This window comes from Trichechus manatus, unplaced genomic scaffold (assembly GCF_000243295.1).
Source record: "Trichechus manatus latirostris isolate Lorelei unplaced genomic scaffold, TriManLat1.0 scaffold00030, whole genome shotgun sequence".
Lineage (NCBI taxonomy): Eukaryota > Metazoa > Chordata > Mammalia > Sirenia > Trichechidae > Trichechus > Trichechus manatus.
Genome location: NW_004443966.1, coordinates 20,816,827 through 20,829,970, shown reverse-complemented (window position 1 = coordinate 20,829,970; position 13,144 = coordinate 20,816,827). Strand labels below are relative to the sequence as shown.

General features: G+C 45.2%; 1 protein-coding gene across 2 annotated transcripts in view; it reads left to right on the top strand.

Moving 5' to 3' along the window:
* The window catches only part of SNUPN (snurportin 1), a 27,147-nt gene extending 24,873 nt beyond the window's left edge, over positions 1-2,274 (top strand). For both annotated transcript variants that reach the window (XM_023729840.1, XM_023729839.1), the window contains 2 exons: positions 73-153; positions 1,677-2,274. In XM_023729840.1, the coding sequence (XP_023585608.1) occupies positions 73-153; positions 1,677-1,997 (402 nt within the window). In that variant the 3' untranslated portion in view covers positions 1,998-2,274. The remainder of the gene's footprint in view (positions 1-72; positions 154-1,676) is intronic.
* The last annotated feature ends 10,870 nt before the right edge of the window (positions 2,275-13,144 follow it).

Below are 13,144 nucleotides of genomic sequence, written 5' to 3'. Positions count from 1 at the left end.
TTGATAGAGAGTTTTGTTACCTGGAATCATTCGTAACGTATACTAATGATTTTATTCTAATTTATATTTCAGTTTAAATTTGTGGGACTCAAGAATTTCCCATGTACCCCTGAGAGCCTGTGTAAGGTGCTGTCCATGGATTTCCCTTTTGAGGTAACCATTGTCATTATTGTTTGGATGTGACTGTAGGATACAGGAAACTTAGTTACACAGAGTCTTAAGACACCTTCTGACTCTGCTGTGTAAAAGCATCAGAAAAAGGCTGGAAGCTGATTCCTGCGAAAGGATATTCTCGCTGCCCTTCAGAGCCTCATCTACACCCTGCTAGGTCAGTCACCCTGTCTCTTTGCACCAGCAGTGCACTCAGTAGTCTGGGATAAGTCAGAATGCCAGAGCTGGAAGGGGCCTTAAATAGCTCATCCAGCTCCCTCATTTTACAGATGGAGAAACTGAGGCCCAGAGAGGGTCAGGGACTTGTGTTGCCAGATCCTTCTTATATGCCTTTTGCTGCTACATGTATGACAACTAGTATGACAACTAGGCTATTTGTTTGACTGCCACAGCTGGTTGTAAAGTGGGGCTTCTGTGATTGACGGGCTCCAGAACCCCTAACGCTTTCTTCCTCCAAAGTAAATGGTCCGTGGGGATAGGACTACTTGCTGAGCAATGGGGTTGAAGTAGGTGATCAACTTACCATGGTTTGCCCAGGACTTTCCCAGTTTTAGCACTGAAAGTCCCACATCCCCAGAAGCCCCTCAGTCTGGGCAGAGTTTTGTCATCTTCCAAACCTGCAGTTGCGCTCCTGAGGCTCAACAAGCAACCTTTCCTTTGGCCATCATACCCTTTAAAATTCTGCCTAGTCACCCTCAGATATTTTCTTGAACTGGATATAATTTTGCTAAAAGAATCACAGCTTCCTGAATGAGGAAGTGGCAAAGGCTGAGTTGCTTTCATTTCTGGGAGTCAATTAAGAAGGTGGTAAGAACACCATCTTTATTTATAACCCTTATGCCCAAGTGACAATAAGTGCTTTTTAGAGGTGAGTCACTGAATCACAGAAAAGAAAATGAGGGACTGTAGGAGGTCTTCCCGTTGAGAAAAACTGAGCTTCCCAGAACATAGCTCGTAGACAATTTCGAGGGAGGTTCAGGCAGCCAAAAATGGCTTGGGGAGCAGAGCTTCTCTGGTTGGCCTGTTTGCCCTGTGCTCAGCCAACTAGCACCTCCAGCGTGCCTATCCAATTCCCCTGCTTTGTTCCATGCATGAACACATCCTTGCTATAGAGACTTGTAGTGGGTAGAAAGTACATGGAATCTCGGAACAGAAGACCTACCTAGGTTCAAGTTCACTATCTGCTTCACACTCACTGTGTGTCTTTAGGGAGCCCCCAAAACTGCCTGAACCCGAGCAGCCCCATCTCAAACACTGTCTTGGTGGGTGAGAGGGTGAAATGAAATAGTGAGTATGAAAGTACCCTGTAAACAGGAAAGTAGTGTTTATGTTTTATTTTCTAAAGTTTTGTTTTCTAGGCATTTTTTCATTTAGAAGAATTGCATGTGTGAGAAAGGAGGAATCTTTTTCTTCTGACAGGGACCCAGAGAAAGGAGTTGGGCCACAAGAGCTCCTTGAAACGTGGCCCCAGAAGTCATTTTGATCCCTGGTTTCCTCTCTCGTAGGTGGATGGGCTTCTCTTCTACCACAAGCAGACCCACTACAGCCCTGGAAGCACTCCCCTGGTGGGCTGGCTGCGCCCCTACATGGTGTCAGATGTTCTTGGTGTTGCTGTGCCAGCTGGTCCACTGACCACCAAGCCAGAATATGCTGGGCACCAGCTCCAGCAGATTGTTGCACACAAGAGGAGCCAGAGGGAGGGTACGAAGGAGATCACACACAAGGCCTCTGAGAATGGACACTACGAATTAGAGCACCTGTCTACCCCCAAGCTGAAGAGTCCTCCCCGTTGTCCAGACCACCCTGGGAGCCTCATGGAGAACTAAAGAGAGCAGCCTCCTTTGGGAGTCATGGGACAGTGCCTGAACCCAGAAGGAATCTGGGGACGAGGACAGTGACTACAACAGGTGACTTCATTTTACAGTGGGTTTTCCAAAGGCACTCCAGCTGGAAACTAGCTTATCTCCTATCTAAAATACTGGCTCAAACAGCTGGAGGGTTGGTTACCACATTGGGTAGTATTCAGATTGAGTTGAGTAGCTCCTAGTATTAAAAGTGTATCCCAGATCCCCAATGTAAATGTATATTATTCTTAAGAAAGAAGTTGTTTGTGATTCTTAAGCTTTAGACAGCCATGAATCCCCCCCTCCCTCTGCCCCCCAGCCTACCTAAACCATGATTGTTCAAGTCTTGGCACATTGCACTCTGTTTTTAGCACTCAAGCATTCTGCTGAGTTTCCAGTTACTGGTATTTGGTAACGTCATTTTTCTGAAAGGTCTTACCAGGAACTGCAGTTCTTAGTATTTGAATATGTTCCCTCTTCTGAGAAGACAAGTGTGATTTTCTTTGGTTTAGACATTGCCAGAGATAAAATGGCAAATGAAGTTCATTCACTCATTCAACAAATGGTTGAGCACCTACTTGGAGATAAGCTTTTTGCTAGGCCTGTGAGCCCTAGAGTGGCTTAGGAGAGTGGGTTATGGGGATGGACAGGACTGGGTCCCTGCCCTTGAGGAATTCACAGTCTAGTGGGACTGTAAACCCACCAGCAGATAGCACGTCAAGTTGGTGAGATGATTGCTTTAGTGCAGCAAGGTGCATAGAGCACGGGGACCTGGGGAAGAGCAGAGGGAGGCTTCTCGGGGAGGTTACAGAAGTGTGCTCTGCAGACAAGGCAGGGAGGAGTTCCCACAGAGGTAGTAGGGTATGCAGCTGCACCACTCCAGAGCAGGGCAGGCCTTGCTTTGGGAACTAAAGTCGGTTCAGCATGGCTTGAGTATGAAGAAGGATTGGAGAACTGTGGGGAAGGAGGCCGAAGAGAGGTGGGCTGATCGTTCAGGGCCTGGTGTGTTGTGCAGGTGTTGATTTTATGGCATGGATGAAAGGGAGTCAGTGAGGAGCCTTGAGCAGATGGATTCCATTCAGATTTGTGTCTTAGAGCTCTTTGGCAGCTGTAGGGGTGGAAGATGGCATCTAAAACTAACCAATTAGTTTCTGCTCTGGGTGTTCAGGAAGTACATTCCATTTTCCATGGCCTCACTCTGCTCCCTGCACTGCTTCCCACCTTTCTAGGGACTTCTATTGGACAACGAGACTTCACCATTCCACTTCAACAGTACTAGTGTCCCATGGACAGAAATTCAGAGGGATCCAGGTTAGAGCTTGTCTCTTAAGATACACAACTGTCCCTTTGTGTTGATTAGTTCAGGGGACAGATCCGGGCAGAAGTAGTGGTTAAGTGGAGCCTGATTACACAAATTCAGCACGTCCCGTGGAACTAGCCTCAGCGTCCGGCTCTTAGAGAGCTGCTCAAGCTGACTCTGTAAAATAGGAGAAGAGAGAAGGAAGAAGCCCTGCCTACCCACCCACCCACCACTGATGATCCTGCTGGCTGCACACTCAAGCGTTTGCCTACATCAATAAGCTCTTTCCTGAATTTAGGTCAGTTCTGCAATAAGAACATCGTGTTCCTCTTGCCAGGGAGCATGTTGTAGGTTGCCTGGATGTTTAGTCTCCATTTGATGATCTTCTGTTAGTCCATGCTCTCAGCATCATTTCAGGGGCTCTGCATGTGAGGATCAGTAGTGACCTGGCCAGGCTCTGCCCAGAAGGAATCAGGTCTAGGACTCTTTCCCCCAAAGGGCACTCTGGGGACAGATGCATGAGTCAAAGAACATATTAGCCAAACTTAACACCCAAGCTCAACTTGATATTGTTGAATGGTAGCTTGAAGGACGTGTCTAGGCAGAGTGCCCCTTATATTTTTAACTGAGGAGCCAGTATTATTGATCACTGAATAGCAATGTGTCTCCTGGTCATATTCCTTTGTGAATTATAAAACCACCACCTCCTGACACCTGTTTCAAAGATGGTTGTGTTATTGGTTGCTGTGATTACATATTAGCTTTTTGGCCACTCTTCTGAACAGCTCCTGGTTTCTTTTTTGTGGAATCATCTCTTTCCTAGGCAATATGGTTGGGTAGGATGAACCCGGGGGAACCACCCTCCCTCAACCAAAGGTCAGGCTTATGACTCAAGATGGGCCAATCACATGCTTCCCACCAAGAATTTGTGTCTTGAGCAGAGGAACAAAGAGTGAATCAGTTGGAATCCATTTATTTTGCCGGCGGGGGTGACGGGGTGTTTCTTGTTCTTCTTAGGAAACCTGTGAGCATCCAGTAAATTCTGTCTTGCTTAAATTAGCCAGAGCTAGTTTCTGGGCTTGCCATCAGAGAATCCTAACTGATGCCATAGCCCATTGTGGCCTAGCCTGCTTGCCTTGGCTGGAGGGCCAATTTGGCATGAGTTAGCAAGAAACTACTATCTGAGATCACATATGACATATTTTGTCTGAAGTGCCCATGCACCTAGAAAAGACCAGACTTTTCAGCCGGTGGGTGCAGAATAAGTAGTCTTAGCTATTTTAACGTTAGCCCCGAAAAGTCATGCTGGGTGCCAGTGCCTGCGTGGAAGAGTTTGTGTTAACCAAATTCACTTGTGTTTGGCAGTAATTTGTCTATGTTCATTATTTCTCCACTTTCTCATTTCTCACTCATGTCTCAACCCATTGAAAACCTGACTTCTGTTACCACCGCTTAGAGTGCTCTCATAAAGGGACCAGTGGTCTCCTGTTTTACAGATCTAAGGGACACTTCTCAGGCTTTTTCTCACCTGACTTCAGCGGCCATCTATGTGCCGATGCCCTTCCTGTCTGTATTTCTAGCCCTGAGCTCTCGACTTGTGCACATGTACATGTGTATGCATGTGTGTATATGCATATATCTTATCAGTCATTTCACAGTCACCTCAAGCTCAGCATGTCCCAGACTGAAATCGTTATCTTTCCTCCTCAGTCACCTTCAATCATGCTCTTCCTGGGATTCTTGTCGTTGTTAATGGCACTTAGTTACCCACGCTAGGAACCTAGGAATCATTCTGATGATTCCTGTCCATTTCTTACCTTTCACAGCTAATGAGTCGCCATGGCCTTTAAATCCTACCTCTCCTCCATTTCCTCTACCACCTAAGGCCTTAATTCAGGCCTTTATCATCTCTCTCCTGGAGTACTGCCAATCTCCTACCTAGTTTCCCTGCCACTCGTGTTCCCCCCTCTAATCCATTCCTCCCTGCTGCAACTAGTGGCAGAGTGATCCTTTCTAAAAATGCAAATCTGATCATGGTACTTCATGGACTTCCCATTGCCTACAAGGTACACGTGAAGTTTCTCAGCCTGCCGTGCAAGTTTCTTTATGACCTGGGCTTAGCCTATCTCTTCAGCCTCATAAATTATCTTGCTTCCTTTTCTGCCTGTTCTCCAGAAATTCTGCTTTACAGTTCCCTGTACAAATACATCCGTTTCATACTTTTTTCCCCCACATCATCCCTTCTGAGACTCCTTTTACCTGGTGAATATACTTACTCATCTTCGAAAAACTCCATTCAAGAGACACGTTTGAATTTTTGCCTGTCAGGTGGCATTAGCTCCTCTCATCTTTGTACCCTCCCCATTCCACAGAACCAGTGCTCATACTGGTTGTAATATTTGATCACACTGATTTATTTACATATCTGTTTCCCTCTCTGTGAAGTTAAGGAACCATCCGTAGACCACCTTCACTTCTGATACCAACTGCAGAGGTCAGGGGTTCCAAGACCACTTTCACTTCTGATACCAGTTGTAAGTTTAGGAGTCCCCAAGACCACCCTCAGGTTTGCTAATTTGCTAGAAGGACTCTCAGAACTCACTGGAAGCTGTTATGCTCATGGTGATGGTTTATTACAGTGAACGCCTACAGATTAAAGTCAGCCAAGGGAAGAGATGCATGGTGCAGAGTCCAGAGAAGTTCCAAATGTAGAGCTTCCAGTTGTCCTCTCCCAGTGGAGTTGTGGACAGTGTTCATTTTCCTGGCAATGATGTGTGACAATATGCACAAAGTATTGCTAACTAGGGAAGTTCACCTGAACCTTGGTGTCCAGAGTTTTTAATGGGATTTGGTCACGTAGACCTGGCTGGCTGTCCACTTGGCTGACCTCGGTCTCCAGCCCTTCCAGAGGTCGAGCTAATACCATGTGATCCAGAGTTCCCCCCTGAATCACATTGTTAGGCTACCCAGTGTAGCCCAAGCTCCCAGGTAAACAAAGACACTTCTTATCAGGCAGAACATTCCAGAGCCTTAGAGATTACCTCCCAGGAGCTGAGGACAAAGGTCAGACTTCTCTTTAAAAAACCTAACCAAACCGTTGCCATCAAGTTGATTCCGACTCACAGTGACCCCATGGGACAGAGTAGAACTGCCCCATAGGGTTTCCAAGGAGTGGCTGGTGGATTCAAACTGCCGACCTTTTTGGTTAGCAGCCGACCTTTTGCTCTTTAACCATAGCTCTTAACCACTGCGCCACCAGGGCTCCAGATCTCTCTTTGGGCAAGGTTAAATTCTGTACTACACATTGCTTATATTAGATTTCAAGCTCCTTGAAGTAAAGGACTTGGTCTTACTCATCTTTAGATCCCCAGTGCCTGGCACTTGCTGCATCAATAAATGTTTAGTAAATGAAGAAATGATGAGCTGGGATGAGAATGTAGTCTGGAGGTGACATTCCCTCCGCTTGCACAGAGTGACCCTGGGGAGAAGGCTGAATGGAAGCCTGTGACTGGCTGCTAACAGGTGGTTGGACGTGCTGCAGACTTCTAAGAACAAGAACTGTTTTCAGTTCTGTGAATGCAACTAAAAGGAATAGCCTAAAAACTACACCACACACATTGGAGGAGAGAAAGAGACCATCTGCCTAGCTACAGACTTCCCTTCTAATAAGGAAATGAGTAAAAGCCCCCACAATATTGTTTTTAAGCAAATGTGGTCTTTTGTTTTATGTTTTCTGAAAGATAGTGCAGGAAAAGTAGATAAAAGCCTTGAGATTTTAGCCTGAGTATGACTGCTTTCTTTGGTAAGATAAGCTGATTTTTGAGTCCTACCTGTCTTGGGATTCTGTGATTATGCCCTGTCTTTACATCAAAGGAGTCCTTGGGTGGTGCAGATGGTTAACACACTCAGCTACTGACCAAAAGATTGGAGGTTTGAGTCTACCCAGATGTGCCTTAGAAGAAAGGCCTGGCAATCTACTTTCAAAAAACCTACCACTGAAAATCCTACAGAGCACAGTTCTACTCTGACACACGTGAGGTCACCATGAATCAGAATCGACTTAATGGCAACTGGTTAACTGGTTTTACATCAAAGCAGAGCCAGATTAGTTTTATTTTTTCCCCCACCAAGAGCTGAGAAGTTTGGTCTTGGGCCTTGACTTGATTGTGACTCACTCCCCAAGAGGGTCCACCATCCAATGACAAGGCAGAGTTGCAGAAGGCCTGGGAGAGCTGGGGAGGCTGGCAGCAGCACAGGTGAATTAGGAGCAGCCTCAGGCAGTAGACATCTGAGGAAGGCGGCAGAGTCCCCTAATGCAGTATGTGTGCATTTTTTTCTCACACCCATTCCAAGAGACGGTGATTTTTTTTTTAAGCTTGATTTTTGTGTCTGTTTTGAAGCAGCATAAAAATGGCTGGCGGCAGCCTGGGAAATTGGGAAGTGGGCAAGGGTCAAAGTAACTGCCTCATTATTGGTCCCAGCCCATCTCTGCATTTTGAGGGACAGTGAGGAAACCTAAGAGGTAAATTTTGAAACCTAGAGAGGCCTTCTGGGTGGGGCCTCATACAGACCATTAGCATTTGTAGCAAACTTCCCCCCTCCCTCCCAATGGGCTGGCAAGCTTTCAAGCCTTCTGTCTCTCCCTCTGCTTTTGCCCTTCAGGTTTTCTCTGCAGTTGGGCTGGGGAAATAAAAAATGGAACTCAGATTTGTCAGTTCTGCTTCTCACTGACAACTTTAACAAAAGCTTTTATAACGGAGGAAGTTGAAACTGGCTCAAATAAAGTTCTGTCTGTCTGTGGAGTTAATTTATCCATCCTGCTTTGGTCTCCCAATTAACATAGATAAGTCAAAGTGAGTGAGAACAATGTAACTCAGATGGTACCTCTCTCCTATATTGAATGTTTTCTCACGAGCAACTAAGTATCCAAGGTAACCAACCCTGTTTGGTAATCTTTGGCAAGAATTAGACCTTGACTGATAGAAAAGGACTAATGCATTCATTCAGCAAACATTGATTGAGCACCACTTACTATGTATTATATATGGCGCTAAGTTGTGAAGAGAGAACAATGAATAATACGTAGTCCTTGCCCTCAAGGAGCTCTTGGTCTAGTGGGAGAGAGACACAATGCAGTGCAGTCAACTACTTAATGTGGCCCTTCTAGTCATAGTCTTTGTGACTCCTACATCATGATTAGGCAGGACTATGCAAATGAGGTGTTTGTGGCCCACCAAGGGGATTGGACAGCCTGCTAAGAATGCAAATAAGATGTATGGACCCCTGGGGGGATGTGGGGGTGGGACCATGCAAATAAGGTATATGGAATCCTAATGAGGGGATTGGTCAGTTTTGCCATCCCACTAGGCTTAAAAGAGAGCCAGTCCCAGAGCAGAGCGGGACTTAACTATCACCAAGTTGAAGAGATGTGAGTAGAGTGCATCCCAAGAGATGGTGAGAAGCAGCGGCAGAGAAACAGTGGTAGCAGAGGCAACAGAACCAGGAGACCGGCAGGAGACAGCGTGGTGGACTTCCCGGCCCACGAGAAAACTGATTGCCTGCAGGCAGGGGGCTTACCAGTGGAGTGGGATGCCTCCCAGCACTTAGCAGAGCTAGGCTCATGGACCCATGAAGTGAGAAGAGCTGAACACCTTCGGGCCTTCACTTACTGGCAGAGTGGGTGCCCCTGGGCACTTATTGGTGGAGTTAAAGAGTTTTGTGACACTTGCCCTAGCAGGGCAGAGGCTGGGCTGAGGGGCTGAGGGCATGGCGGAGAAGAAGCTGTCCTGATCCAAGAACTGTATCCTGAGTTGTTTTTGATCCTGAATTGTAACCTGTTACTTCCCTGATAAACCCCATAATTGTGAGTGTTGTCTGAGTTCTGTGGGGCCATTGCAATGAATTATTGAGCCCAGCAGAGAAGTAGAGAGTACAGTGGGAGGATCGGTTATTGTCAGAATTGGTAAAAAGGTTAGAGAGAGGAGGTATGTCTGACCTCAGCTTCATAGGAATCTGCCTCAGGCTGCTGATGGTGATTCTTTCTCCTCCTCCTGAAGTTAGAGGAGGTCAGACACTGCCCCCACGCCATTTTTACACACAAGGAAGCAAATCAGTGTAAGTCAGAATGTTAGGTAGATTCTAGACACAGCTACCAGGTACAGAAATTACATAGAACAGTGAGCGATATTAACCTGTGATCTGAGAGTGGTAGGTAGGGGTGTCAGATGAGAAAATTATGTTTGTGTGAGCAAAGAGCCAGATTATATATTTTTAAAAAAAAGAAGAGGAAATAGAAGCAGAGACTAGCAATAATAGTCCCGAGAGTATTGGACAATAGGGGAAGTATAATCTATATGGGGTTAAGATTTTCCACCTTCCCTACAGAGTTCGCCGTCACCCATCCTAGTAATGATAGATTTGGCCTATGAGTAAATAAGAAAAAATTTCTCACCCTAGACAATGATTAGCAGTATGACCTTATTTACTCTGAGTCTGTTTCTCTTTTAGAAAAATGGCAATAAGCATTTTTTTTTTTTTTAATCTTTTTTAGCCAATGCATGTCTATAGCCCAACATAGATCTCTTTCATAGGCAGTAGATATTTTGGGGCAACATTTGAGAGAAGCTTTGGGTTTTAGAAGTGAAGGTGTTTTGGGGGAAAGGTTATAAAATCAGTCACGGCAGGGAAGTATGTTTGTTGTTAGTCCTGAACAAATATAAAAAAGGCAGGGGGATGAGGTCTAATGGTGAGATAGAGGTCTAAGAGTTACGGTGGCTGTCTTCATTGATTCATTCAACACACATTTTGTAAGTGCCTGCCTATTATGTGCTAGGCTCTAAACACTGAGGTACAGGGGCCAACGCAACAGATGTGGTCCCTGCCTTCCCGGAGCTTACAGTCTAGTAAGGCAGGTAGCCACTAAGCCAGTGAACATAGAAGCAAGTACACAGTTACAAATTGTGATCCTCTTATAAAAATAAAAGGGTGCTGTGAGCGAGAGTAACAAGGAGTCTAATTCAGTTTGGCGAGTAGTCAAGGAAGATCTTGCTGAGGAAGTGACTTTTGAGCTGAGACCTTAAGGATGAGTCAGATTTTTCTGGTGAAGGAGGTGGGGGGAAGGGGAGAATAAGCTTTCTAGACAGAGACCTGAAACCTATGCTTTAAAAGCCAAAAAAAAAAAAAGCAAAAACAAAAGTACAACTCATAACACCTCTCCCCTCTGAGGTTCCCTCTGTGTAATTTATTTTCCACTTTCAGATTGTGGCCCCTACTGTTCATGTTCGTTTAATCAAAATGTAATCTTGTCTGTCACCCACACTCCCCCAACTCTACCCCAGCCTTGCCTCCCAGGCCCTGCAGCCAAACATTGAAAAATGCAAGGAGGCTCTATCAGTGCATGTAGAGCTACCTTATTTATTTTTGGTAAAATGACGATCATGATTTCACCTATCTCTAACTGTTACTGTGAGATTAAATGAATTAAAGTTATTTAGAACAACGTCTAGCGCGTGGTAAAGACACATTCAATGTCAGCTTATTATTTCAGTGAATGCACGTGCTCTAATTTACTGAGGTTTCCTGTTGATGGGGCATTGTGTTGTTTCTATTACAAACTATGCTGCATCTCTAAGATTCGATTGAACTGGATGATAGTACCATACTTGATTTCACTGGCTCCAGACTGCAGTTAAGGGTAAGCCAGGTGGCTTCCTTTGTTCTCTAGTTCTGCCAAGATTTGTCTCTCAGAGTGGATCCAGCCAGCCAGTTTTGCCTTGCACTTGGTTTTGTTACCCACGTCTGTGCTCAGAAACTTCCAAGCATTGTCCTGTTAGGGCTGTGATAGGCAACAGTTCCGGAAAATTGTTCCCTTACACACCCACACGCCCACACACAGCTGTGCCTCTAAAAACACTGTTGAGTTCTCTCTCCTGGCCCACTCATTAAACCTCTCCCTTTATTCTCCTTACTGATCCTTGGACTAAGAGAATGCCTGGGTTCAAGTTTTAGCTCAATATTATTTAGTTAGCTGTGTGACTTTGGATAAGTCACTGACGCCTGGTATCCTGAGGATCATTGGGCAAAACAAACATAAACGTGTAAATTATGCTTTGAGACACTCCCCTTCCTCTCCTGTCTCCAGTCAGTGGTTTGTACTACTCAGGTTCTGCCATTTCTTACTCCAGCTTAGCTGTCGAGCCATTTGTCTGCTATTTAAGGGGAAAAACTGCATTTGCTTAAGTTACAATTTAAAAAAACTTTTTTTTGAAAAGATTATTCATCTGCATGCAAAATTTAAAAATACACACACACAAAACTATTCTATGCTATCAGAAACCAAGATGGTGGTTACCTTTGAGGAGGGCAGTGACGAGGAAGAGGGGTGAGGAGGACTTTCGCAAATTGATAATGTTCTATTTCTTGATCTGGGTGCTAGTTACAGGGGTGTTCAGTTCATGAAAATTCATCAAGATGTATATTTATTATATTTGCACTTTTCTGTAGGTATATTATGCTTTAATAAAAAGTAAAAAACAAACTTAAAAGGTACAAAAGACTATATGGGGGTGAGTCTCCTTCTCACTTCTGTTCCCCAGACATCCAGTTCCCCCTTGGGAGGCAACCACTATTACCCTTCTGGTGTATCCTTCCAAAGCTTTTCTATGTATAAATAAGTTTATGAATATTCATTTTTTTCTTTATACAGATGACAGCATATTATGTACACTGTTCCAAGTCTTGCTTTTTTTCACTTCGTGATATAGGTCAGGGATCATTCCATACCCTAACACATATATGGAAGAGACCACGGTCTACTTGTTCATTGTTGCAACCCCAGTGCATAACCCAATGCCTAGCATATAAATATACTTATTAAATGAACTGTCTTCTAAAGGAGTGTCTGTTTGCAATACTGAAACTGTATAACTCCTGCATGAGGTGATGAACTCAACCAGTCAGCTTTATGGATACAAAGGATAAAATACCAGATCCAAGCACCAGGGGTTTGTTTTCTAACTGGTTTGCAGCTCACCCAGGGCAGCCTGAAGTTCCTACTGCATGGCTGCAGAAATGAGGGGAAGTCAGGGGTTGATTTAAAGTACTGTGCTAGAATGAGCATCAGAACCAAGAGCACCCTCCTCTGTTGTCTGAAGACCCTTGCCCTTTGGGTCTCCCTCACTGGGCTCCAGAGACCCAAGATCTGAGATGGCAGTGCTGGGTGGCTTCGGCCCTTGGGACTAGCTGTGGCACTCGCTTGTTCATTGGACCCCTTTTAGAATATTTACCTTTGGCCTGGAATGATGCAAAAATATCCCAGACTCAGCCCTGTCCTCCCTGTGTCTGCACAACTGACCGCCAAGACTGTACCCTGTATCTTGAACCCTGTAAAACCCCCAAGCTCTTTGCTGTGCTTCCCTGAGTGAAAATCAAAGACTTTCAAAGGCTTCGTAATTCCTGAATGAGGCTCAAAATCGGATGTTGTTTTTGTGAGGGACTAAAACTAGCTAGACTGCTGATGGATTACAGGATGCAGCTGGCAAGAAGAGCGAGCGAGATGGAGCCGCGATTAGCTGCGTCTCCTTTCCACCTGAACATCCTGGACCTCACAGGCAACCTTTCCAGGCGTTTTCAGCCTGCAAGTGGCATGGAAATAGACGAGGATTGTGTCGCCTCACATATAGATGGTTGCCGCAAACCAACCCTAGCCGATGTGCCCATCAGACAATTTCCAAACTCGAATAGGTTCTCTCTTCCTCCTCTATGGAGCTTAGCTTAACCTCTTATAGAAAACCACACTCCTTTCTTCCCTTTTCTCCCTCCTGCTGACCAG